Below are 24,776 nucleotides of genomic sequence, written 5' to 3' on the forward strand. Positions count from 1 at the left end.
ATGTTCTAAAGGGTGCAGGTGTTTAAGCGACAGTAATGTTTGTCTGGGCTCTCAGCCAAGCCTCATTATGTATACTGGGCTGAGAGCTCAGGCAACCATCAGAGTATTAATGGACAATAAGCATGGAAGTGCCATAGCTTGGCGTAGGGGGTTTGAGGGGCCATAGGCTGGGTAGAAGGGCAGATCTTGGCATGAGGAGCATGATGTGCCATAGTGAGTAGGTGAGGAATGGGCACGATGTGGTAGGGATGGGGAAAAAGGAGTATTTGGAAGGTGAGCAGAGGTGTGTGGGCTGGAGGCCCTTTCCATTTTCATTTTAACTGGGACTAAGCCCCACTGCAAACAGCCCACCTCTCCAACCACAGCCCCTGTTGTTGCCTCCAAACTCTTTCCAGGTCCGTTGGCCTTATTCTAGCCTGCACCTGTCCCCACCCTGACAATGAAGATCCCACCTTTGTGGACATTTTCATTTGAGGTGGGCAGGCCAAGCTGGAAATTTCCCCAACTCTTGGTACTCACTTTGAGGTGAGAATCCAGGCCCACATTTTGAATAACGTCACTTAGAAATTTTGTTGTATCCAATTTTGATGGCTGTGATTAAATTAATTTGAAATGATGATATCAATATAAAGGTATCATTAAAAACCCCTTTGCACATAAAATAAACATTACGGTCAACTTCAGAGCTTTACAATCAATGCATAGAGAGCTGAAAGCTCTATCTCAACTCCATTACTATGAATTCCTGGTAAAGTTGATATATTGCAGAAAATGAGTATCACTTTAAATCATGTTAAATTTTCAGCCAACATATATTTCACTACATTCTTATTAAACCACAAAGGCAGCACATATAAGATGGGGATCTTGATAAGCAGACGAGATATACACACTTTTGCAGCTAACGTTGAACTGATAAGGATATAATTTGCCATCATTTTTGTCAAATGTTGTGTGCATTGTTTACAACGATGCTATTTTAAAGTGTGCATCCTCTCTACTTCTAAGAACACATGTAGCTCTGTGGTATCTTTCACTATCTCCATTTCCACCTCCTCCTCCTCCTCACACACAAGGGAACGCATTTATGCCCATCCTCACAGGATGTGCTGAAAGTGCACGTTGATTGGACTAGATGGCAAGAAAATCTCCTGGAACATGACTCATTTGGTTTACTTCCAAAAGCCTGAAAACCAAATATTACTAAGACTGATCATAATGATGCATTAATATTTGCACTTCAATCAGTTACTGTCCTCAAGAGACTCTATTAAAGCTTGATTGATTCTGCCTGTACACTATTTCAAAGTCCAAAGATGTGCGGGTTAGGTTGAATGGCCACGCTAAAATTGCCCCATGGTGTTCTGAGATGTGTAGGTTAGAGGGATTAGCGGGTAAATATGTAGGGATATGGAGGTAGTGAATGGGTGGGATTGTGGTCGGTGCAGACTTAATGGGCCAAATGTCCTCTTTCTGCAGTGTGGGGTTTCTATGTCTTTCTGCAGATCTTTTAAACCTAGCTATTTGACTAGTCTTGTTCAGATATTTTCTTACTGTCAGAACAATGTACAGTATGGGTGTCAACCTCAGCTCAATAAAAGAAGTAAAGTTTATTTATTGATCACAAGTAAGGCTTCCATTAACGCTACAATGGAGCCACCATGAAACACTCTGGCACCTGTTCGGGCCAATGCACCCTAACCAGCACATCTTTCAGACCGTGGGAGGAAAGCGGAGCACCCAGAGGAAACCCACGTAGAAGTCCACACTCCAGAGATTTAAGCACATATTGCAGACTGAGACTTAAGTGTCCAGCTGTGGGAGCATTACTGGGGCAATTGCAAATGGCATCTCTGCCATCTCAGGTAGATGTAAATGACCCCATGGGAGAACAGAGGAATGCGCCTAGTGCCTGGGGCCTTGGGCCAATACTCAAGTGACATCACTGAAACAGGTTATTTCATTATCTTATTGTTGGTGGGATCTTTCTGTGCTTAAATTAGCTACTACGTTTTCCTACATTATGACACTTTGAAAATGCCTATTTGGTTGTAGAGCTCTTTGCGACATCCAAAGGTTGTGAAAGGCGGGTTCTCACTTTCCGAGCTGTAGCTTGAGTGCTGGGATGCACAATTATAAAGATTGACTCATACCGATTATTTCCTTACACACAATCCTTCGCTGGCCCATTTCGTTATTTTGGGTAACTCACTGGGAAAAGTCCCTGATCTAGGAATACGCTGTCCACTTTCAGATTGAGACTTCTGAAGGGAAATGATCAGCGCAATCATTTCTGCCATTTATGTTTAAAAAAAACCTCTGTTTTTCAAAGGGCGAATCTGTGTAAAATTAGTTATAAACTTACGGTAAGAAAGTCTGTAAATAGTGCCTTGTCAGTACGTAGGACAATTCTGAAACTGCAATAATTACTCAGCACCAGAAATATCTGTTCACATTTGCACATCTGTGTGGAAAATGGGAACTAAACTGCGATGCAACAGCTCCAACAGTCCTGATAAAATGTTCAAATAGTATCAGTTCAGCACAACATTGCACAGAATTCCAGAGTTCACATATTTTACAAAACACAAGCGAATGAATCCGTTCTGAACTCTTCGTATTTTGAACACTCCAGAAATGGTTTTCCCCAACTTTTATCGATCATTCTGAAACTTGAATCATTACATGAAATTCTAATTCACTTTCATATTCATTTATGATATTCTGCTGACATTTTACAGATATTTTATTTAAGGAATGATTGCTCAGTTCTCCTCATTAGTTGGTAAGCGTCCTAAATGAAGTGGACTGCGTCAATAGACTTGCATCCTCCAAAACCCATTCTCAGTTCTACCCTACACAGAGTTGGCTGACCTGCAGCAGAGCATTGTCGAATCATAGAATCTCGACAGTGCAGAAGGAGGCTATTCGGCCCCATCGAGCTTGCACCAGCTACAATCCCATCCATAGGCCCTGCCCCATAATCCTCATATTTACCCTGCTAATCACAGACAGTCAATTTAGTGTGGCCAATCTACCAAACGTGCACACCTTTGAACTTTGGAAGGAAACTGGAGCACCAAGAGGAAATCTGCACATACAGGGGGAAGAACGTGCAAACTCCACTCAGTCACCCAAGGCCGGAATTGAACCTGGATCGTTGGTGCTGTGAAGCAGCAATGCTCACCACTGTGCCATTGTGTCATCCCGTTAGACATTAAAATTTGTTTTAGAATAGAATTCATAGAATCCCTACAGTACAGAAAGAGGCCATTCGGCCCATCGAGTCTGCACCAACCACAATCCCACCCAGGCCCTACCCCCATATCCCTACATATTTTACCCACTAATCCCTCTAGTCTACGCTTCTCAGGACACCAAGGGGCAATTTTTATTAGCATGGCCAATCAACCGAGCCCGCACATCTTTGGACTGTGGGAGGAAACTGGAGCACCTGGAGGAAACCCCACGCAGACACGGGGGAAATGTGCAAACTCCACACAGTGACCCAAGCCAGGAATTGAACCCAGGTCCTTGGAGCTGTGAGGTAGCAGTGCTAATCACTGTTCTACCGTGCTGCCATCCCCCTAGGGAACTAAACAGCTTGAATTTATTTATATATCACCTTTAATGTTACAAATCAACACAAAGTGGTCCACAGGAGCATGATTAGACAAAATTTGACACAAAGCTACATTAAGAAAGATTGGATAACCAAAAGCTGTTGTCAAGAAGTGCTTTAAAGGAGGAGAGAGAGAGATGAAAAGAGAACTGCAGAGTTTAAGATGCTTGGCAGCTGATGCCATGGCTGCCAATGGTGGAATGGTTACAATCGGTGATGCGTAGGAGGCTAGAATTGGAATCACAGTATCTCTCCCAGTTGTGACCTTCACCTGGAAAGGCTAAGCGTAGGTATAGTGCGGACAGCTTGGCATTTGTGTCACGATAATGTCCAAGTTGACACAATGATGTCAATGGAAAGGTCAATAAAGCAACATGCAAACCTGGCAACAAATTCAGTACTATGCATTGCCCATCATTCTTTTTTATTCATTCATGGGACACGGGCATCAGCGGCTGGCCAGCATTTATTGCCCATCCCTAGTTGCCTGAGAGCAGTTGAGATTCAACCACATTGCTGTGGCTATGGAGTCACATGTAGGCCAGACCAGGTAAGGATGGCAGATTTCCTTCCCTAAAGGTCATTAGTGAACCAGATGGGTTTTTCCGACAATGGTTTCATGGTCATCAGTAGATTCTTAATCACAGATATTTTTTAGTGAATTCAAATTCCACCAGCTCCTGTGATGTGTCTCAAACCCTGGTCCCCAGAACATTAGCTGAGTTTCTGGACTAATGGTGGATAATACCACGAGGCCACCACCTCTAGCAGGATTGAAACTTACATTTGACCTCTCTAGATAATTATATAACGTTATTGCTGCTGTTAATTTGACAACAACCCTGGTGTTCTTTTTCAGCTGGGCTCTGTGTGAACCGTTGGAGCCTGGAAGAACTGGTGAGCAGAGATCCCCACAACTTTTTAATCCTTATTGAGAAGATATTGCTCAAAACCCAGGAGGTAAGGAAGGAAAAAAAAAATGTCCATTTCAGCAAAGTTTACAGACACTTTGTATGAAATTGTATGATCTGGTTTGTGAAATTCACAATGCATGTTTTAAAAAAAAAATCTACATTGAGTGTGGTTGACACCCACACACTCAATCCTCTATAGGCAGCATACATGCCTGTATCACATACAATTGTTTACAGGGCACTTTCATAACCAGAAACATTGTTAGACATGCTGAGCTGCTTAATTCTGCATTTGAAACTTGAGTTTGAAGGTTAATATTTCTATATGTGGATTTTTGGATTTGTTACAATGTATGCGTTCATTTAATTATATCTCATAATAACCTGGAGAGTTCCCCATTACAAGAGTGTTGGGGGGGGAAATATTGGTCAGAATTCTAAAATTAATCTTGTCTTTGTTAAATTGGTTCCAAGCCAGATGGTGAAGAATGAACACAGTCACCAATCCTTTTCCTTGATAATAGGTTCATTTACAGAATGCAGCATTACAGATGCCTGCCTACTACCCCATGTGTCCCAGCAGTCTCTCTTTATAAGTGTTCTAGGTACTTAATTAAACAATGCCTTCACCCATGTATCTTAACAATATAATTAACCTACCATTAACACCTTTTGTGATGAGTGTTCTGGAATACTTATCACTGAACAGATCAGAAAAAAGATACCTCAGTATAATGCACCGTAGGAATGTGCATCTATAACTCACCAAAGGTTCATGGGGTTGGAGTTGGGGAGGGGATTAAATTCTGAAACTGAATACTAAACCCCCTGTTAAAAAGTCAATATATTACCCTGAGCCAAATTACAGCTAATGATCAAATTGTCACAGAGCATTGTTCTCAATATTTTTACAAGAAGCCCTTTTCCTTCCCACATTTGGAAATGATAGTGGCTCCAGTTGTTCAATCACCACTTAGAATCACACCAGGTCATACAGAATAAGAGAATCTACCCTCCCACTCTGATACGGTGCACAATAAAAATATCAGGGACTGAACACAGATCTTCATGTGAGCAAAAAATATGGTTTATCACTGAACTAATGGGGTAGATGTATCAATCACATGATCACTTTGGAGATAAAAGGGATCGCATTAATTCTTTTGATCCCGGTTTCCTACTGGGAATGCAAATTTCGTGAATTTATTGTGAAGTTCCCGTCATTTTTATTATTTATCAGAGTCACAAGTAGGCTTACATTAACACTGCAAAGATGTTAGTGTGAAAATCCCCTTTAATCTTGCATTGTGTAAAGATTAAGTTGTCAATCAAAAGTCATGGGAATTTCTACTAGTCAGGCTTTCGACTTCTGATTTTGGGTGTGGTCGTCTATTTGAAAGTGGGTCATCTATTTTGTGTTTGGCTCCAGTTGTGGAGTTTCATGGTAACACCTCTTTAGGTGAATATTTTTCCTGCAACGTTGGGAATCAGTGACTTAGCTTCATCTTATTTTTCATTGCATAATATGATTTGATGATCGATTCTAGCTGTTGGGGAAGGTGAACAAATCTTGCCGGTATTTATCTTCATCTGTGAACAATGATGTAAAAAATACAGATTGAGTGATAAAAATGAGTAATGTTTCAGTCAGAAGGTACTAGTGGCACGTTTTAAATTAACGATATCTGAACCTCGTATGTTGTTTGTCAGCCTTCTTGTTGGAAAGCTGGAAGAAGCTTTGCTGCAAAAGACCTTTTAAAATTATTTTGGCCCTTTTTTTCCCCTGTATGTCTGTCCACTTCCAGTCAGGAGTATGCGACATCAGTTGACATCATTGTCCAACAGGAAGTAAAACTGGGCTCTCTTTTCCGCATCCTGGGAGGTTCAAAAGTGTCCTTAGCAGAGTTTCTGGCTGCACTCTCAATTCATGACATGTCCCAAACAGGCTGCTGGAGATGAACTATTGCTGCTATAGGATGTTGATTAATGGATAAGATGGTGCTAAAGCAATCTTGGTGGAACAGATTGAGTTCTATCCCCTTAGTTGCAATTGTTGTTTCATTGCTACCTCAGCCTTTGGCTTAAACATCCTTACTCTCCTCCCATTTTCCTCTTTTATTTCTTACTTCTCAGAGCTTCTTCTCTCTGGTCACTTATTCCTCTTGAGTTACTGTTTCTAATTTTGTATCCTTGTTTTTCTGTTCCCTTGATATTCCAGGGAGATTTCCTGCTCATTCCCTTGTTGCATCTTTCTCTTTTCCCTCTGGACAATGTATTTTGGAGATTGGAGATGTAGGGAAGAAAATTTGTCTTGGCCTGCCCATGGTAACTATGCTAACATGGTGAAGAGAGACAAATCAACGGTTGTTAGTGTTAGAGACTCATCGGAATTTTTAAATTAATTCATGGGACATGGGTTTCACTGGCTGGCCAGCATTTATTTCCCATCCTTAGTTGCCCAAAGGCAATTGAGAGCTAGCCACATTGATGTGACTCTGGAATCACATGTAGGCCAGACCAGGATGGCAGATTTCCTTTCCTAAAAGACATTAGTGAACAAGATGGGATTTTCAGGCAATTGGCAGCGGTCATCGGTAGATTCTAAATTCGAGGGTTTTTTTTAATTAAATTCAAATTGCTCCATCTGCCATGGCGGGATTTGAACTCGGGTCCCCAGGACATTAGCTGAGATCCAGGATTAAAAGTCCAGTCATAATACCAATAGGCCTTCTCGCCATTGGGAAGCGATAATTAGTTTGAGCTGGCAAACACTCATCTGACAGAGAGGGATTTTTTCAGACCCGTTCCCTCATAGCACCTGAGTCCCAAGGTGATCACACTGTCTGTAGAATCAAGTGTGCGTTTTTCATTCCCCTTGGACCCACACAGTAGATTAATAAAACATTCTCAAAGTTTCCTTTGGTTGATGGAGACTGACAACATTTACAGGCCCAATGTCTCTCCCGTCCCTCAAGAACTCATTTTGATTCCCTTTAGCTGGCATTATAACACTGATTATCATATTCAAGGAGTTTGTATCTTAAAAAGTCTACATTGCACCGGTAAAATATAGAAAACTACGGCGCAGAAGGAGGCCCTTCAGCCGATCAAGTCTGCACTGATCACAATCCCACTCAGGCCTATCCCCAAAACCCCACTCATTTACCCGAGCTAGTCCCCCTCACACAAAGGGGCAATTTAGCATGGCCTATCTTTGCACTGTGGGAGGAAATTGGATCATCCAGAGGAAACCCATGCAGACACAGAGGAAACGTGCAAACCCCACACAGACCGTGACCTAAACTACAAATCGAATCTGGGTCCCTAGTGCTGTGAGGCAGCAGTGCTAACCACTGTGCTGGCCACCGTGTCCAACGTGAACTTCAAGACACAACTGAAACAAACAATTTGAAGGTGGATATTTTTATAGGGATGGGTGACTTGTGCTGAATTTTTTAGTAATCAGGGTTTGGTTTGAATTCAATTAATTTTTTCGGTCTTTTGGCTAAGATCAAATGAATGATTGAGCACGAGATCAGGTGTAATATCTATTCTTGTCAGCTTGGATCTAGTCATGTCCCTTTTGTGGGAACCATGAATTGGATTCAATTTGAATTTGATTTGGATATTTGGAGCAAGCAAGGAGACAGATTAAGTGCTTGCCCTGTCCACTCTGAGCATTGACTTTGTAACCCTGACAAAGGAATAACATTTAAAAAAAAATCAAGTCTAACCTAAGGAACAATACAGCTTAATTGGCCCAGGATTTCTGATCTCCCAGGGGCTGTAGCTGGGAGGTACCTCAGAAGATGCACTGGGGGACCTGCCAGACCTCCCCACGCAAGGATTGCATGGGAATTTCCCAGGAAATTTCAAATTACCCTGTGTCTGCAACCACCTCCTACCCCGAGTTAAATTGGAGACTGTAGATGGTTTCGGCTGTCTCCCCAGAAAATGGATGGAGGAAAAGTTAGAAGAATCAAAACCACTTCTAATTCCTGGGTAACTATAGTACTGACCCCTCCCCCACCCAGCACCCACCACCCCACCTCTTCCCCACACACAATCAGTCCCCGAATACAAAAAAACCACTAATTCTATAGTGTTGTAGATACCAAGCGTGAGCTGCGCAAGTCCAGAGCCACCAGCGCAACTACTACAGTGTCTACATAAGTCTGTCCAATATGTGCCAGGACATTCCGAGCCCGAATTGGCCTGATCAGTCATCTTTGGACACACCGCAACCAGCCTCAAAATGACTAATGTTGTCGAGATCCTTATCGATGACGATGGACGAACAACAACAGATTCCAAGATATGAAATTTGATTTAAAGGCCACATCCCCATTGATTGTTGAATTGAGTTGTAAGGCAGAGACTCTGCGTGCATGGCTTTTATGTTAAAATGCAAACAAGTTGCAAATTTGCAGCTCTGATATAAATATCACTTCGAAATATAAAAGTGCCTCCCTGTTAGCTTAGTGTGACAATTCTTGGTAAAGAGCTCACCACACTATACTTACTTTATATGGTTCATGTTTGCTGCCGAGGTCATAACCACAACAGGTGAAGCATTATATTTTTCATGTATCTTTTGTTTATTCTCCGCCTTAACTAAATTATACAGATGGGAATAAGACAATCAGGGGTTAGATGACAAGAAATTGACTATCATTGGATGGAATTTTTTGACTCTTCAGAAATGGTATTTGTTTGGCTATTTCAGCGAATAACAGTGATGTGAAATATGGGAGGGGCAATCAGGGCTATGGGATTAAGTGGGAGTTCAGATATTTCTAATGTGTTGGTGTGGACTCAACGGGCCGAAGGGTTTTTTTCTGCGCTGTATGATTCTATGAATATCTCTTGTGCAAGCTTCATTATTTGTTTGTTCAGCATTCCAAGGTGATGGATTGCTAACAGAATGATTAACCCAGAGTTTGTGGTTGATGTGGCTCTGGTAAGCAATGCAGAATTGTCTGTGCCAAAAGTCAAAAAACTATTACCTAGTCTTCATTTCCTGTCTCTGCTGATTTCAACTAGGGATTGTATTCACAGCGTTCAAAGGTTTTTTTCTCTAGAAAAGAGAAGGCAAAGGGGTGACCAAATAGAAGTCTTCAGAATTACGAAGGTGTTTGATATGGTGGCCATCAAGAAGTTCAAAATTAAAGCTCATCACAATGAGATCATAAATCCAATAAGGAATTCAGAAGGAGGGTGGTGAGAATGTGACACTTGCTACCACGTGGGGTGGTTGAGATGAATAGCTGAGACACACTTAAGGGGAAACTAGTTAACTATGAGACAGGAAAGGCAAAATAAGTTGGTGTTGATCAGTTTGGATACAGTGGGATCAGAAGAGGCTTGTTTGGAGCATAAACATTGACACAGACCATTTAGGCTGAATGAGATGTAATGCAAAGCCGTTTTTTGGCACACAGTTGCTAACTCACCTGCTGAGTGTTTCAGAATCCCATGTTGTCATCTGTGGAATTGTTACAAAAGGTTTTACTACAAGAGAAAAAAAACCGTCACTGGCTCATTATAACCTTGGGTTGTGAGGATGATGGGGCTGGAGGACAGCCCTGGGCTGGGCTGTGATGCTGTCCATGATGGATTAGCCAGCCAACCTCCCAAACAAACCACTTGAATGAGAGTTCAGGGAGTTGGTAAAATGACATCCCCTTCTGAATTTCTCCCTTCAAAAAGAAAGACCTGAGGAGTGTCGCCAAAAATCATGACTAATTCACCCACTTTAAGGAATAATAAGGATCAAAGGCATTAACATTTCAATCCAATCTGTGTTTTTTTTTTAATCATTTAAAATTACAGTTACATAGAATTGATAGCAGTGGAACAGGCCATTCAGCCCGCCTGGTCTATATTAGTGATATCCTATACACGAACCTCTCTCACACAAGAACTTTGCCCTTCTTTAATCATCCAACTGAGAGAGTCAATGGTCAATCAGCTTCCAGAGCTCTATCATTGGTCATTTAATCTTTGTAACCAAGGTTGCTCGGGTAGGGCCCCATAGATTTTCTTCATATTATTTTTCCTTCTGACTTCATAAGCAAATATCAACGGTAACCCACTACCATCGGACCGGCCCCTTCTGACATTGTGGAAATTTTCCTCTGTTTGCAGTTGTCGTAAAATCCTGAGTGTAGACTTGACAATGAGTGGAGGAAGTCCCCCTCCCATTATGTGGTGAAGTGCGCACACAAGCCTGCATCCTGCTGCTTCGAGGCATAATGTGTCAAAGCAACAAAGCACAACACCCCCTTTCAGTACTTTATATCTCTTTTTTAAAAAACTATACAATTTCCTCTGAATGGCTAAAACAAAAATAAGATGGCGAGTTACTTAGCCGATTTCATTCTGGTGAAATATTGACGATAAACTTATTCACAAGTGTTACTGAACCATTTATTTCTATAATGTCTTGCGAAAAAATGATAAATCACTTTTGAGGATAACATAATGTCTTACATGTGTGAATTATGCTTTGCAGGTGCAGGAAATGTGTCAGTATGACTTATTGGTGCCACTGGCTTTAATGTTTTATTCTGCTACTCTCCGAGTAAGTACTAAAGATATGTATTGTATGTAATAGAAAAATGTAATTGTTCAGACAGCGTGATGGTATAGCATCACATTTATTTTGCAGCAGTGATTTATAAAAGAATTGTAATTTTTCAAGAGTGGTTGCAATTTTTAACTTTTTGTTGGATTAGTTTCTGAACAGGAAAGGGTTTGCACGCAGCAGTTGTCACAGTGTGTGTTTTTACCTATACAAAACTAAAGATGTTATGCTAAAGCATTGATTAGGCCTCAGCTAGAGTATTGACTCATAACCTCCCAACTCTGGGGTGTTGTACCTTGGGGAGGTGGTTCAAGTCCCCAGATAAGAATTGCATGGTAACTGCCCAGGAAGCGCAAACTTCCATTAGGCAATTTCCCCTGAACTGGGAACCATCGGAAGTTCTGGATGGTTTTGACTGTCTGACAGCAATAGTTACCCAGCAAAGTTTAGAAGAATCAAAACTTCTGGGTAGCTATACTGTTGAATTCCTCAGACCCACACGCAACTTTCCCCACCCACAATCCTCCACGGTCCCCCTCGACTACCCGCCATCCTCGGACACCCAACAGGAACCTTGACTGCGTCCCCCAAATCCCCGACAATTTCTCAGTCCTCAACTGCCTTCCCCAACTGCCAACAACCCTCCTACACTCCAACAACGCGTGCGATCCCAACCTCTCCACTGACCACCGTCTTTTCTCCCCAATTACCAGCATGGTGGCACAGTGGTTAGCACTGCTGCCTCGCAGCGCCAAGGACCTGGGCACAATTCCCGGCTTGGATCACTGTCTGAGCGGAGTCTGCATGTTCTCCCCGTGTTTGCGCGGGTGTCCTCTGGTTCCTCCAATTTCCTTCCGCAGTCTGAAAGACGTGCTGCTTAGGTGCATTGGCTGTGCTAAATTCTTCCTCAGTGTACCCGGACAGGTGTCAGAGTGTGGCGATTAGGAGATTTTCACGGTAACTTTATTGCAATGTTAATATAAGCCTACTTGTGACACTAATAAGTAAACTTAAACTTGAAAACGTTAAACCCCTCCAATCACCCGCCCCTCTCAGACTGTGTATTTGATTTGATTTGATTTATTATTGTCACATGTATTAGCATTCAGTGAAAAGTATTGTTTCTTGCACGCTATACAGATAGAGCGTGTCGTTCATAGAGAAGGAAAGGAAAGAGTGCAGAATGTTTGTAATTTTTATTAATGATCTGGATGAGGGTATAGTTGGGTGGATTAGTAAGTTTGCTGATGACACCAAAGTTGGAGGTGTGGTAGATTGTGAGGAAGGGTGTCATAGTTTGCAGGGTGACTTAGAAAGGTTGCAGAGCTGGGCCGCGAGGTGGCGGATGGAGTTTAATGTGGAGAAGTGTGAGGTAATTCATTTTGGTAGGAATAACAGATGTGTTGAGTATAGGGCTAACGGGAGGACTTTGAATAGTGTGGAGGAGCAGAGGGATCTAGGTGTATGTGTACATAGATCCCTGAAAGTTGGGAATCAAGTAGATAAGGTTGTTAAGAAGGCATATGGTGTCTTGGCGTTTATTGGTAGGGGGATTGAATTTAGGAGTCGCAGCGTCATGATGCAACTGTACACAACTCTGGTGCGGCCGCACTTGGAGTATTGTGTGCAGTTCTGGTCCCCACATTACAGGAAGGATGTAGAGGCTTTGGAGAGGGTGCAGAGGAGGTTTACCAGGATGTTGCCTGGTATGGAGGGGAGATCCTATGAGGAGAGACTGAGAGATTTGGGGTTGTTTTCGCTGGAAAGAAGGCGGCTAAGAGGGGACCTTATTGAAACATATAAGATGATTAGAGGTTTATACAGGGTGGATAGTGATAGCCTTTTTCCTCGGATGGAGAAAGCTAGCACGAGGGGGCACGGCTTTAAATTAAGGGGGGGTAGTTATAGGACTGATGTCAGGGGTAGGTTCTTTACCCAGAGGGTGGTGAGGGACTGGAATGCCCTGCCAGCTGAAGTTGTAAATGCACCTAGTTTGGGGGCGTTTAAGAGATCTGTGGATAGGTTTATGGATGAAATGGGATTGGTTTAGATTAGTGGGTTAGTGTTGTTTTTTTTTAAAAAGCTGGTCGGCGCAACATCGTGGGCCGAAGGGCCTGTTCTGCGCTGTAATGTTCTATGTTCTATGTTCTAATGTAATGTTACAGTCTAGGGTATAGAGAAAAATTAACGTAAACAAGCCCATTCAAAAATCTGACAGCAGCATCTAGTCCTTGATCCTTTCTCACCATCATTGGTGGCTGTACACTCAATCACATAATTCTCATTCTCTGCCTCCCCTTCTCCTGTACGTTACCCTCTTTAAAACCAACTCTTTGGTGAAGTCTTTGATCATGTTCCCTTCCTTGCCTTAGCTTCTGTTTTCTCTTCACACCCGTGTGTGTTTTTGTAACATTTTTCTGTTGAAATGTGGTGCAAATTTCATCTCTCAGGAACAACTGATAGATTCTGTCCCTGACTCACCGTTGAACACCTCAAAAGGGCAGTTACTGAATAGAGCTTGAAAACACCAAAGAATAAATAATTTGATATTTTTTTAAAAACCATGAGATATTCAGGGAATTATGAGAAATTTCTAATTGAAATGTTATGGTTTTGATAGAAAACTTTACAATCTTTGCGCATTTACTGAATCTGCTCTCTGGTGCTTTGCAGACTCCATATTTTCCTCCGGAATGTAACCTGCTCAAGAACGCGTACAACATCTACCATGGTCTTCTGACGTGGCCTGTACCATACTGCAATATTTGCAAGGACCTTCTAACATTTATCCAAGATGAAATGAAGGCACCAGGTAAGAACAGTTTGCCACCAAATCACAGTCCTATCATTGCATTGAGCAAGGAATGTACTTCTGATAAAAGGCTTTCTATCTGTCGAGAGAAGGCATGATGGTGTAGTGAGTCCCACCCTGCATCCCTGCCCCCGAGCCAGAGGGATCAACTCTTACTCCAGAGGCTGAATTTTACTGCCTGAAAGCAAGACTGCTGCAGTCCGCAAACCTGACGCCATTACTCCAGTCAGCAATAGAATGATAGAATCCCTACAGTGTAGAAGGAGGCCATTCAGCCCATTGAGCCTGTACCAACAACAATCCCACCCAGGCCATAACCCACATACTTATCATGCTAATCCCACTGATACTAAGGGGTAATTTACCATGACCAATCAACTTAACCTGCACATCTATGGAGTGTGGGAGGGAACCGGAGGAAGCCGAATGCAGACATGGGAAGAATATGCAAACTCTGCGCAGTCAGTCACCTGAGACCAGAACTGAACCCAGGTCCCTGGCACTGTGAGATAGCAGTGCTAACCACTGTGCTGCCCATGGTGTGTGGGCCTGACATTCTGAAAAGTCTAATTAACAATTGTTTAAGCTGCTGAACCGACTGCAATTGTACACGCCAGGTGGGAACCTGATTTTTTTACATTATTAATTAGAAAGGGCAGATTTCAAGGCTGGTGGTGGCTCTTTGCCTGATTTTAGCAAAGGTTTAGACCACTCACAGACATTTCTTTGTCAAATCTTTGATGTGTTTGAATCTCTGGATGGTGTCAGCGTTATTGATCAGTCGTCGACAAACAGATTCACGCCAACATCACCGCCGCAGCATTGCTGAGTGCAGTATGGGGAACGTTTATTCTCTGGGAAGTACCTCTACCAGTGAGGGAGGAGAAGGGGGAGGAAGAGAGGGAGGAGGCCAGCAGAGCAGGGTGAGCAGGCACATGAAGTGGGTGAAGGAGTGAAAGTTGCTGATGAGCAAGGAGCTGCTGAGAGCAGGCTGCAGCAGGGACACAACTGCAGGTGAAGGGAGGCATTACCCTGCCAGTTGTGTGTATAGGGTGAGAATGACATACCTGGAGATGATTGAGACATGATGCCTATGGAGGCTTCACCTTTCGTGAGTCACTGTGATGTGTGTGTGACACATTAACCCCAGACAAATCACATCTAACTGTTGGGGGGAGATGTGGGGGAGCCCGTCTGGTGAAGGTCACAGGGCTCTTTAATGTTTTTGCATTGGGATGGTTTCAGGCTGTGTGTGGAGACCTGAGTAGCACAGCCCAGCCTGCAGCACAACACTGCATCATGGTTTGTACAGATACCAAGCAATTCATTGCTTTCAGTACTGACAACATCAATCAGGTGGAAAGAGCCAGAGACTTTGTGGCCACAGCAGATTTCCCAAAGGTTCACGGTGACATTGCTTTTTTAAAGGTGCGTTTATGGGATTGGGCATCACTGACCACCATTTATTGTTCATCCCTATTTACCCTTGACTATTGCACCTAATTATTTTTGAGAAGGTGGTGGTGAGTTGTTTTCTTGAACCACTGCAGTCCCTGCAGTGTACATACACGGCTACTCTTATCCTTCTAGATGGTAGTTGTCACAGGTTTGTAATGTGCTACCTAAGGAGCCTTGATGAATTCCTGCAATACATCTTGTAGATGGTATACTTGGCTGTCGCTGTTCATTGATGGTGGAGGGATTGAGCGTTTGGGTAGCGGTCTGCTCTGTCCTGAATGGTCTTGAGCTACTTGAGTGTTGTTGGAGCTGCAACCATCCAGGCAAGTGGAGAGTATTCCATCACACTCCTGACTTGTGCCTTGTAGATGGTGAACGGTCTTTAGGGCATCATGGTCATTGCCTGGCACCTGTGTGGCGCAAGTGTTCCTTTCCACTTGTCAGCCCAGGCCTGGATGTTGTCCAAGTCTTGCTGCATTTGCCTCAGTATTCGAGGAGTCGTGAATGGTGCTGAACACTGCAATCATCAGTGAACATCCCCACTTCTGACTTTGTGATGGAAGGAGGGTCATTGATGAAGCAGCTGAAGGTGTTGGGCCTGGGACGCTACCCTGAGGAACTGAGATGATTGATCTCCAATCACCAGAATCATTTTCCTTTGTGCTCAGTATGACTCTAACTAGTGATTCTCATTGACTCCAGTGCTGCTCAGGCTCCTTGATGACACACTTGGTCAAATGCTACCTTGATGACAAGGGCAGCCACCCTCAACTCACCTCTGGCATTCAGCTCCTTTGAACAAAGGCTATGTTGAGGTCAGGAGCTGACGGACCCTGATGGAACCCAAACTGAATGTCAACCTGATTGTATCCTCGTGCCATCAAGGCCCAAGGGAATCAGCCAGGGCCCTTTGCAAACAACAAGAGAAAGCACTCAATCAACATACCTGTGTTCTGTGATCAGCAGAAGCTTATTACCCAGGTGTGTGCACGGTACTTGGGAGAAGCAATGACTCCTATATTCTCAGCCTCATCTGGGAATGTTTTGTGGACTGGATGCAATGGAAGAATGAAGAAGTGCCTTATTTCACCTGTTAGGGATTCCAGGACTGAAGCTGAGGGACAATACTATAGGAGTTGTGGCATGACTAGGGATGAGACCTAGATGCCTGGAGTGACCTGGCAGACATCTCCAACAGCTGCCTGTGAGGGTGTTCCTTATGGTGGTTGTTTGATGTGCGCTCCGCAATCTGGTGCCGCAAAGAGGGGATCCTCTCTGAGGATGCGTCACAGATGACAACCCATTCTTCTGAGGAGTTAGAGGTAGATGATGGAGAACCGCTCCAGACAGATGTTCAAGGTCTTGCCAAGGAGAGTTTGGATGGGCATGAGACACCAGAGGTTTAATTGTGGGGAATTTCCAATATCCAATACCTCATCATCTTGGCTAATGTTTCCTCCTTCCTTCTCCTTCATCCCAAGAAAACCAATCCCTCATCTTGGAAAATCTCAAATATCTGAACCATAAAACTCATTTGGGTATACATGATTACTCATTCAAAAAAACCATTATTGGAACCTATCTCCATGCATTTTCACGCACAATAATGAACTAGTGACCATTTGAAAGATTTTCAAACAAGACATCATTTATGTATACACAAACTCATGTGCAAATGACACAAACTCTAAATTCACCATCTAAACCCAAGTCAGACCATTGTGGAGTTTTCTGGAATCTTTTCTGGTTGCTAAGGTGTTGAGCCTCCCCCTCCCCATCTTCACTCTCACTGCCAGCTGCAGTGGAGACAGGCTGCTGACCTTCACACACTCTTGTCCACAATAACTTTAACAACCACCCTCTAGTCACCTGTGGCAACATGGTGGCACAATGATTAGCACCGCTGCCTCTCAGCTCCAGGAACCCGGTTCAAACCTGACCTTGGGTGACTGTCAGTGTCGAGACTGGACATTCTCCCCATGAATGCGAGAGTTTGCTCCGGCTGTTCCAGTTTCCCCTTTCACTCCAAAGATGTACAGATTAGATGGATTGGCCACAGTAAATTGTCCCATGTGTCCAACCATGTGTAGGCTTCATGGATTAACAATGGTAAATGCACGGGGTTATGGGTTGAGGGTTGGGTCTATAAGATACAGTGTAGGGTGGCACAGTGACACAGTAGTTAGCACTACTATCTCACAGCGCCATGGACCCAGGTTTGATTCCAGCCTCAGCTGACTGTGCGGGATCTGCATGTTCTCCCCTTGTCTGTGTGGGTTCCTCCCATGTTCCAAAGATGTGCAGGTTAGGTTCAATGGCTGTGCTAAATTGCCCCTTAGTATCAAGGGGGTTAGCAGGGTAAATACGTGTTATAAGGATAGGATGGGATTGTTGTCAGTGCAGGTTCAATGGACCGAATGGCCTCCTTCTGCACTGTACCGATTCTATGAAATGACCCCAGAGGCTCAATGCCCATCTGACTGTCCTCCAGCACCCCTCCAACTGGCCTGCTTCACTTCAGTCTCAGGCATCTGCACATGCGGCTGTGATGCCCCTTCACCAGTTTGTGGTTACCTTGTATCCGAGGTGTTTGTGTCTGCGCCTGTGCTGGGTGCAGAGTAAGGATGTGAGACTGCCCCCTTTGAGGCTTCCTCTTCCTCCTCAGAGGTTCGCACGGAACCCTCGGGACTTGCGGCAAGAGCTGTCGATTTTGCACCTGTGTGTGAAACAAAAATAGGGACGGTGAAGGCCATCTTTAAGCTTTGGGGTTGATTGTGCACAGATTAACTTCTGCATTGGCAGCACTGCTCGCATTGTGAGATCTTATTCATTGTTTGCATTTTACAACTTTCAATTTGTTAATCCTGTATTCACCTGAATAAATTGTGCCACATTTGGCACAATTCCTCTGGTCTGGTTTCTCTCACTGGCATTGCGTGCCCTTTTCTCCTATACTGAAAGTTCAACAATATAATGATTTTGCATCTGCTGCAGAATTACACTCTCGTGTGTGGCTTATGTGGATGCCATGGGCTGCACTGTCTGCACAATGGTCTCTGCGGGCTAACCAGTCTATCTTTTACACCACCCCACCCCGCAAATGCCACGCCCAGTGACATTTGTGCAACGTGCATAAATCACGGAAAGCTAGCATGCAAGTTCAGCAGATAATAGGGAAAGCAAAAAGAATGAAGTACCAAATTTAAAAAATCTTGGCAAAACTATACAAGAGGCAGTAGTTAGATTTCACCTGGAATAGTGTGAACACTTTTGGTCCCTTTATCTAATGAAAGGTATACTGGCATTGGAGGCAGTCCAGAAAGGTTTCACCAGGTTCAACCTGGGGTGTGGAGAGATGTTGTTACGAGGAGAGGTTGAGTAGGTTGGGACTATATTCACTGGGGTTTGCAAGAATGGTTAAGGCATATCAGATTTTCAGGAGGTTTGACAGGGTAGATACTGAAAGGTTGTTCCCCTCTGTGGGAGCTTCTAGGACCAGACGGCATAATCTCAGAGTAAGGGTTTGCCCATTTCAGACTGAGAAGAGGAGACTATCTTCCCTCAGTGGGCAGTGAATCTGTGGAATTCTTTAGGGGCTGAGTCATTAAGTGTGCTCAAGGATGAGATGGACAGATTTTTAAGGGTTATGGACGTAAAGCGGGAAAGTGGATTTGAGGATTATCATACCAAATCAGTCAGTATTTTCACAGTAACTTCACTGCAGTGTTGCTGTAAACCTACTTACGACACTAACAAAATAACTTTCAAATTGGAAAGGATCTCATTGAATTGCAGAGCAAGTTTGATGGGCTGAATGGCCTACTTCTGCTCTTATGTCCTATGGTCTTATTTACACAAATTGGTTGACATATTCTGGTAACTTGGATATCCCCTTTTTGGCTATTTACATGAACTCATTTAAATGTCTGGTGCATCGATTCAGAAGCCTGTGGTCTTTTCATGTGAATTTTTAAAATGTTCACAGAAAAACACATTCAGATAGATGCTTGTGGTTATTTTCTACATCCATCACTGCATGCTCTGACCTCCTTTGTGACTCAGCTAAACAGAGTTGTATCAAATAGTTTTAGTCCAGCCGAGTTTCTCCAACAGTCCAATTATTTTTTGTGTTTGTCAGTTTTATTGCTCAACAAAATATAAAGCAAATGAGCAGAGTTAAAAGAATTCAGCCTTCGTCAAACAGGCCATGTGCAATTTGTACTTTCACAAACATCAAACCCAATTTATTTCACTCTGGAAGGTGAGGTCGGTAATTACAGATAAGTATCCGTAAAGAGGTGGTGATGTGATCTGTGGTGCCTGTGTTGACTCTTGGAAAGGACTCTCTGATTAGTCCTTGCTCTTTCCACAGACCCTACAATATGTTTCTTTTCAATATTTATTCAGTTCCCTGTTGTAAGTTATTATTGAATCTGTGTCTATCACCCTTTCAGGCAGCGCAGCCCAAATCATTGCCATTTGTTGTATATAAAAAAGTTCCACGCAATCCGCCTTAATTAACTCGACCAACGTGTGTGTTGATTTTTCTTCTCTGATTATTGATTCTGAAACTATGGTGATTGTCCCTTTAAGGATCAATCTGCAGTGTAAAGGTCACATGACCAATCAGTGAGCAGGGTGGGGGAATCACCCGGTGAAACGTGGGCTTCTGCACTCGGAGACATCTCGGGAGCTGATTGCAGTCACGGCTGCAAGTCTCTGTAGTTTTAACCTTCAAATAAATAAGTTGTGCTTTCCCTAAAGTGGTGAACGAGCATCTTGACAGAAACCTTACCCACCACTGATGTTAAAGTGACTGACCTGTAGTTCCTGGCCATGTCTTTACACCCTTTCTGGAACAATTCTCTAAATGACATTTCATCTGCCCATTTCACCAGCCTTTCCATGATCCCTGAAATCTATTCCTATCCTCCCCACTCTTTTATACAGTTGTATGTTTGGTGTCATCTCCGGATGTTGACATTATGTCCCGAATGCTCAATTCTAGGTCAAATTGGATCCTGACATTGACCCCCTTGGGAACACTATTAATACTTCCCTTCAGTTTGAAAAACAACCACTTGTCTTCTTTCTGCTTTCTGTCCCTTGGCCAATTTCATATCCACACTGCCACTGCTACCTGGATCCTCTTTTAGGTTTCACTTTTGCTAACTAAATGGTATTTCATGAAATACCTCCTAAAAGTCCACATGTATTATCTTCATCCATCCACTCCATGAAAGAACTCAGTCACTTTCATCAAACGTGATTTCTCTTGACAAGATCTCTGCTGATTTTCATCTATTACCCCCGTTTTTCCAAGTTTCAGTTCGTCTCTGATTATTGTCTCTGAAGGGTTTCCCACCATTGACATTAGGCTGCTTTGTTCAGTGAGTCACTTGTCCCTGTTTTGAACAAGAGTGTAACATTGACAGTTCCTCCAGCCCTCTGTTACTGCACGAGAAGGATTGGACTTCCTTTTTCATTCATACACAGTGTGGGGCATTGCTGGTTTCTGCTCATTCTGAATTTCTCTTGAGAAGGTGTCGGTGAACCACCTTCTTAACTACAACTGAGTAGCTTGCCAGGCATTTTTAGTGGGTGGTTAACCACATTGCAGTGGATTGGAGTCACATATAGGTCAGACTATGCAACACAGCAGATCTCCTTCCCTAGAGGGCATTAATGAATGAGTTGTGTTTTTACAACAGTTCAGCTGCTTGATGGTCACCATTGCTGATAACTATTTATCCTATCAGATTTTGCTTAATTCTTTTCAATTTCCCAGCTGCCATGTTGGGAATGAGCTTATGTCTGTTGATCATTAGCCCAGGCCTCTGATTTACTCATCCGGTGTCATATCAACTGCATTAACTTAGGCCTAGCAATGATGGTGTAATAATTTCCAGCCTTAGCGCCTAGGTAACTTTTCTACTTTGAGCATTGTCAATCATTTCAATCCCTCTTTTTTATTTCTCTTCATCTTATCCAATTTCTCCACTTCTGTAACTTTCTTAAAGTTCATTTGAGGGGATGTTGGTTTTGCTGGCTTTGCCAGCATTCATTCCCATTTCTAGTTGCCCGACAGAAAGTGGTAGTGCGCTAACTTCCTGAACCGCCGCAGTCCCTGAGTAGACCCACAGTGCAGTTAGGGATGGAATTCCAGGATCTTGACCCAGCGACGGTGAGGGAGCATTGATATATTTCTGAGTCGGGATGGTGAGTGGCTTGGAGGGGAAGTTTCCAGGTAATGGCGTTTCCCAGGTACCTGCTGCCCTTGTCCTTTTAGATGATCGTGGGTTTGGAAGGTGCTGCCTAAGGAGCCTTGGTGAGATCCTTCAGTGCATCTTGTAGATGGTGCACGTGGCAGCCACTGTGCATCGGCGGTGGAGGGATTGAATATTTGTGGAAGGGGTAGCGATCAGGCAAATTGCTTTGTCCTGGATGGTACCGAGCTTCTTTTACTCATTTATTGCATCAGCAATTCTTCTGCTGATATAAGAAAGTTTCTTTTTCAGTCCCCTTGTCACCCCACCCTTTCTTTAATTGGTCTTTTACTATTTATAAGCCTAGAGAAGACTTTGAGTTCCGTTTACATATCCCACAGATCTATCATAAAGCACTATATCATCTTCACATTCTTTTTTTCAGAACCACTCTCCCACACTGACCTGCACACCTTACCCCTCATCCCAACCTTCAACTCCACCCCAACCCGCACCCCCCACTCCTGACCTGCACAACCCCCCCTCTCAACCCACACAGCCTCCCACCCCCGACCCTCACAACACCCCCCCACTCCTGTCCTGCACAACCCCCACCCCCGACCTGCACAACCCCCACCCCCGACCTGCACAACCCCCCCCACTCCTGTCCTGCACAACCCCCACCCCCAACCCGAGCTGTACCCCCGGGCCTACCTGTCCCAATGTCCATCCTTTGCATCCCCGACCCGCACCCACACCCCTCTCACCCCCCACTTGTGACACAAATAAATAAACTTTTTAAAAAGTGCAATGTGCACAAATTCTCTAAAAGAGAATGTTTGGACAATCCTACTGGCTCTGGGTGCTAATTGCTGATTGATGCAGTGCAAACAAATGGTTTGCATCAGGCTGTCCAACCTTTTGCTCCAGGGGCCACACTGCATATTTTTCTTACTCGAGGGCCAATGGGCAAATTTTGGAAAGGTGTCATTAGGCAAAACAACAAACTGAATTTTAGAAAAGGCTGAGACCTTAGGGAAAGAAACAATTACTGATCAAATGTACAGCAATGCACCAGCATTAAATTACGCAATGAAAATACCAGAATGTTGAAGTGTCGGCGAGGGCGGGCGGGAGTGAGTGTCGGCGAGGGCGGGCAGGAGTGAGTGTCGGCGAGGGCGGGCGGGAGTGAGTGTCGGCGAGGGCGGGCGGGAGTGAGTGTCGGCGAGGGCGGGCGGGAGTGAGGGTGGGCGAGGGCGGGCGGGAGTGAGTGTCGGCGAGGGCGGGCGGGAGTGAGTGTCGGCGAGGGCGGGCGGGGGTGAGGGTCGGCGAGGGCGGGCGGGAGTGAGTGTCGGCGAGGGCGGGCGGGAGTGAGTGTCGGCGCGGGCGGGAGTGAGTGTCGGCGAGGGCGGGCGGGAGTGAGGGTGGGCGAGGGCGGGCGGGAGTGAGGGTCGGCGAGGGCGGGCGGGAGTGAGTGTCGGCGAGGGCGGGCGGGAGTGAGTGTCGGCGAGGGCGGGCGGGAGTGAGTGTCGGCGAGGGCGGGCGGGAGTGAGTGTCGGCGAGGGCGGGCGGGAGTGAGTGTCGGCGAGGGCGGGCGGGAGTGAGTGTCGGCGAGGGCGGGCGGGAGTGAGTGTCGGCGAGGGCGGGCGGGAGTGAGTGTCGGCGAGGGCGGGCGGGAGTGAGTGTCGGCGAGGGCGGGCGGGAGTGAGTGTCGGCGAGGGCGGGCGGGAGTGAGGGTGGGCGAGGGCGGGCGGGAGTGAGTGTCGGCGAGGGCGGGCGGGAGTGAGGGTGGGCGAGGGCGGGCGGGAGTGAGGGTGGGCGAGGGTGTCGGTGTACGTGCAGGCGGGCGTGTGTTGATATATGTGTGTGTGTGTGTGTGTGTGTGTGTGTGTGTGTGTGTGTGTGTGTGTGTGTGTGTGTGTGTGTGTGTGTGTGTGTGTGACAGTAAGAGTGAGTGAGGAAATTGCGACTGAGTATAAGACAAATTCACACTCACCCCCACTCATTTGGTCAGCCACCCCCACCTCCATGCGGTCACTGGAAAGATGCACTTTCACAGACTTCATTATTGAACACAAAAGGCATTTTGTTATTTATTAAAAATCGTGCAGCAGCCTCACAACTGGATCTCAGTTTCAAAACATCTCTTAACTCAGGAGCCTCTCTCCCCATGGCGTGATTTCACACTGAGTCCTGATTGATCCCACAAGACGTGACTCTCATTCTCCTGAGCTGCACTTCAAGGGACAATCCCCGCCTCTCTAAGTCCTTTACAAAATCTTCAAGCACTAATTTGCTCACTGCTAACTACTAACTATACTTTATATACCTGATTTGGGCAATTATAAATTGAGTCTTTGGGGGAGGGAGTTCTGTTCCTTGTAGAGCAGCATTATTGCATAGTCTGAGATGCTTCCACAAGATCCAGGAATCACAAGAACGCGTACTTTTTCTGGCACAGGTGGTTCACCACTATTTGCTTCCACGGAGACGTCAGTTATGTGTATAACAGGTCTATCAGGTACTTTGGTGCTTACAGGTTCAAACACATTTCTTGATGGCAAGGATCCTTAAGGGATCTGGTCTTAGAGGCAAAGATTTTGGGGCTCTAACTGTTGATGAATACAGCTTCATTTACCATTAATGATCGTGTTGTGCTACGTGAATTGTGGCTTTCTTTCCGACTGCATTGGCTGGCTTCTACCCTCTCAGCAAATTTGGAAACAGGCTCAGTCTCGTTCGGAGGCGATGTTTCATGAAGGCGATGGCCTTCATCGCAAGGGGGATTGAATATAAAAGTAGGGAGGTCTTGCTGTGGCTGTATAGGGCATTGATGAGGCCGCAGCTGGAGTACTGTGTGCAGTTTTGGGCGCCGTACTTACGCAAGGATATTTTGGCCTTGGAGGGAGTGCAGAGGAGGTTTACTAGGCTGATACCGGAGTTGAGGGGGTTGAACTATGAGGAGAGGCTGAATAAATTAGGCTTGTACTCGTTAGAGTTTAGAAGAATGAGGGGAGATCTCATTGAGACGTATAAGATGATGAATGGGATGGATAGGATAGAGGTGGAGAGACTCTTCCCACTCAGAAAGGATAGTAGGACTAGGGGGCACAGCCTCAAAATAAAGGGGGGGGCGGTTTAGGACGGAGTTGAGGAGGAACTTCTTCACTCAAAGGGT

General features: G+C 44.7%; 1 protein-coding gene across 1 annotated transcript in view; it reads left to right on the forward strand.

Moving 5' to 3' along the window:
• The window catches only part of pik3r5 (phosphoinositide-3-kinase, regulatory subunit 5), a 121,325-nt gene that overhangs the window by 40,077 nt on the left and 56,472 nt on the right, over positions 1-24,776 (forward strand). Inside the window, exons 3-5 of the mRNA XM_080208929.1 lie at positions 4,482-4,582; positions 11,051-11,119; positions 13,796-13,934. Coding sequence (XP_080065055.1) covers positions 4,482-4,582; positions 11,051-11,119; positions 13,796-13,934 — 309 coding nt within the window. The remainder of the gene's footprint in view (positions 1-4,481; positions 4,583-11,050; positions 11,120-13,795; positions 13,935-24,776) is intronic.

The sequence above is a fragment of the Carcharhinus amblyrhynchos genome, chromosome 21 (genome assembly GCF_965287045.1).
Source record: "Carcharhinus amblyrhynchos chromosome 21, sCarAmb.v2.hapA, whole genome shotgun sequence".
Taxonomy (NCBI): Eukaryota; Metazoa; Chordata; class Chondrichthyes; order Carcharhiniformes; family Carcharhinidae; genus Carcharhinus; species Carcharhinus amblyrhynchos.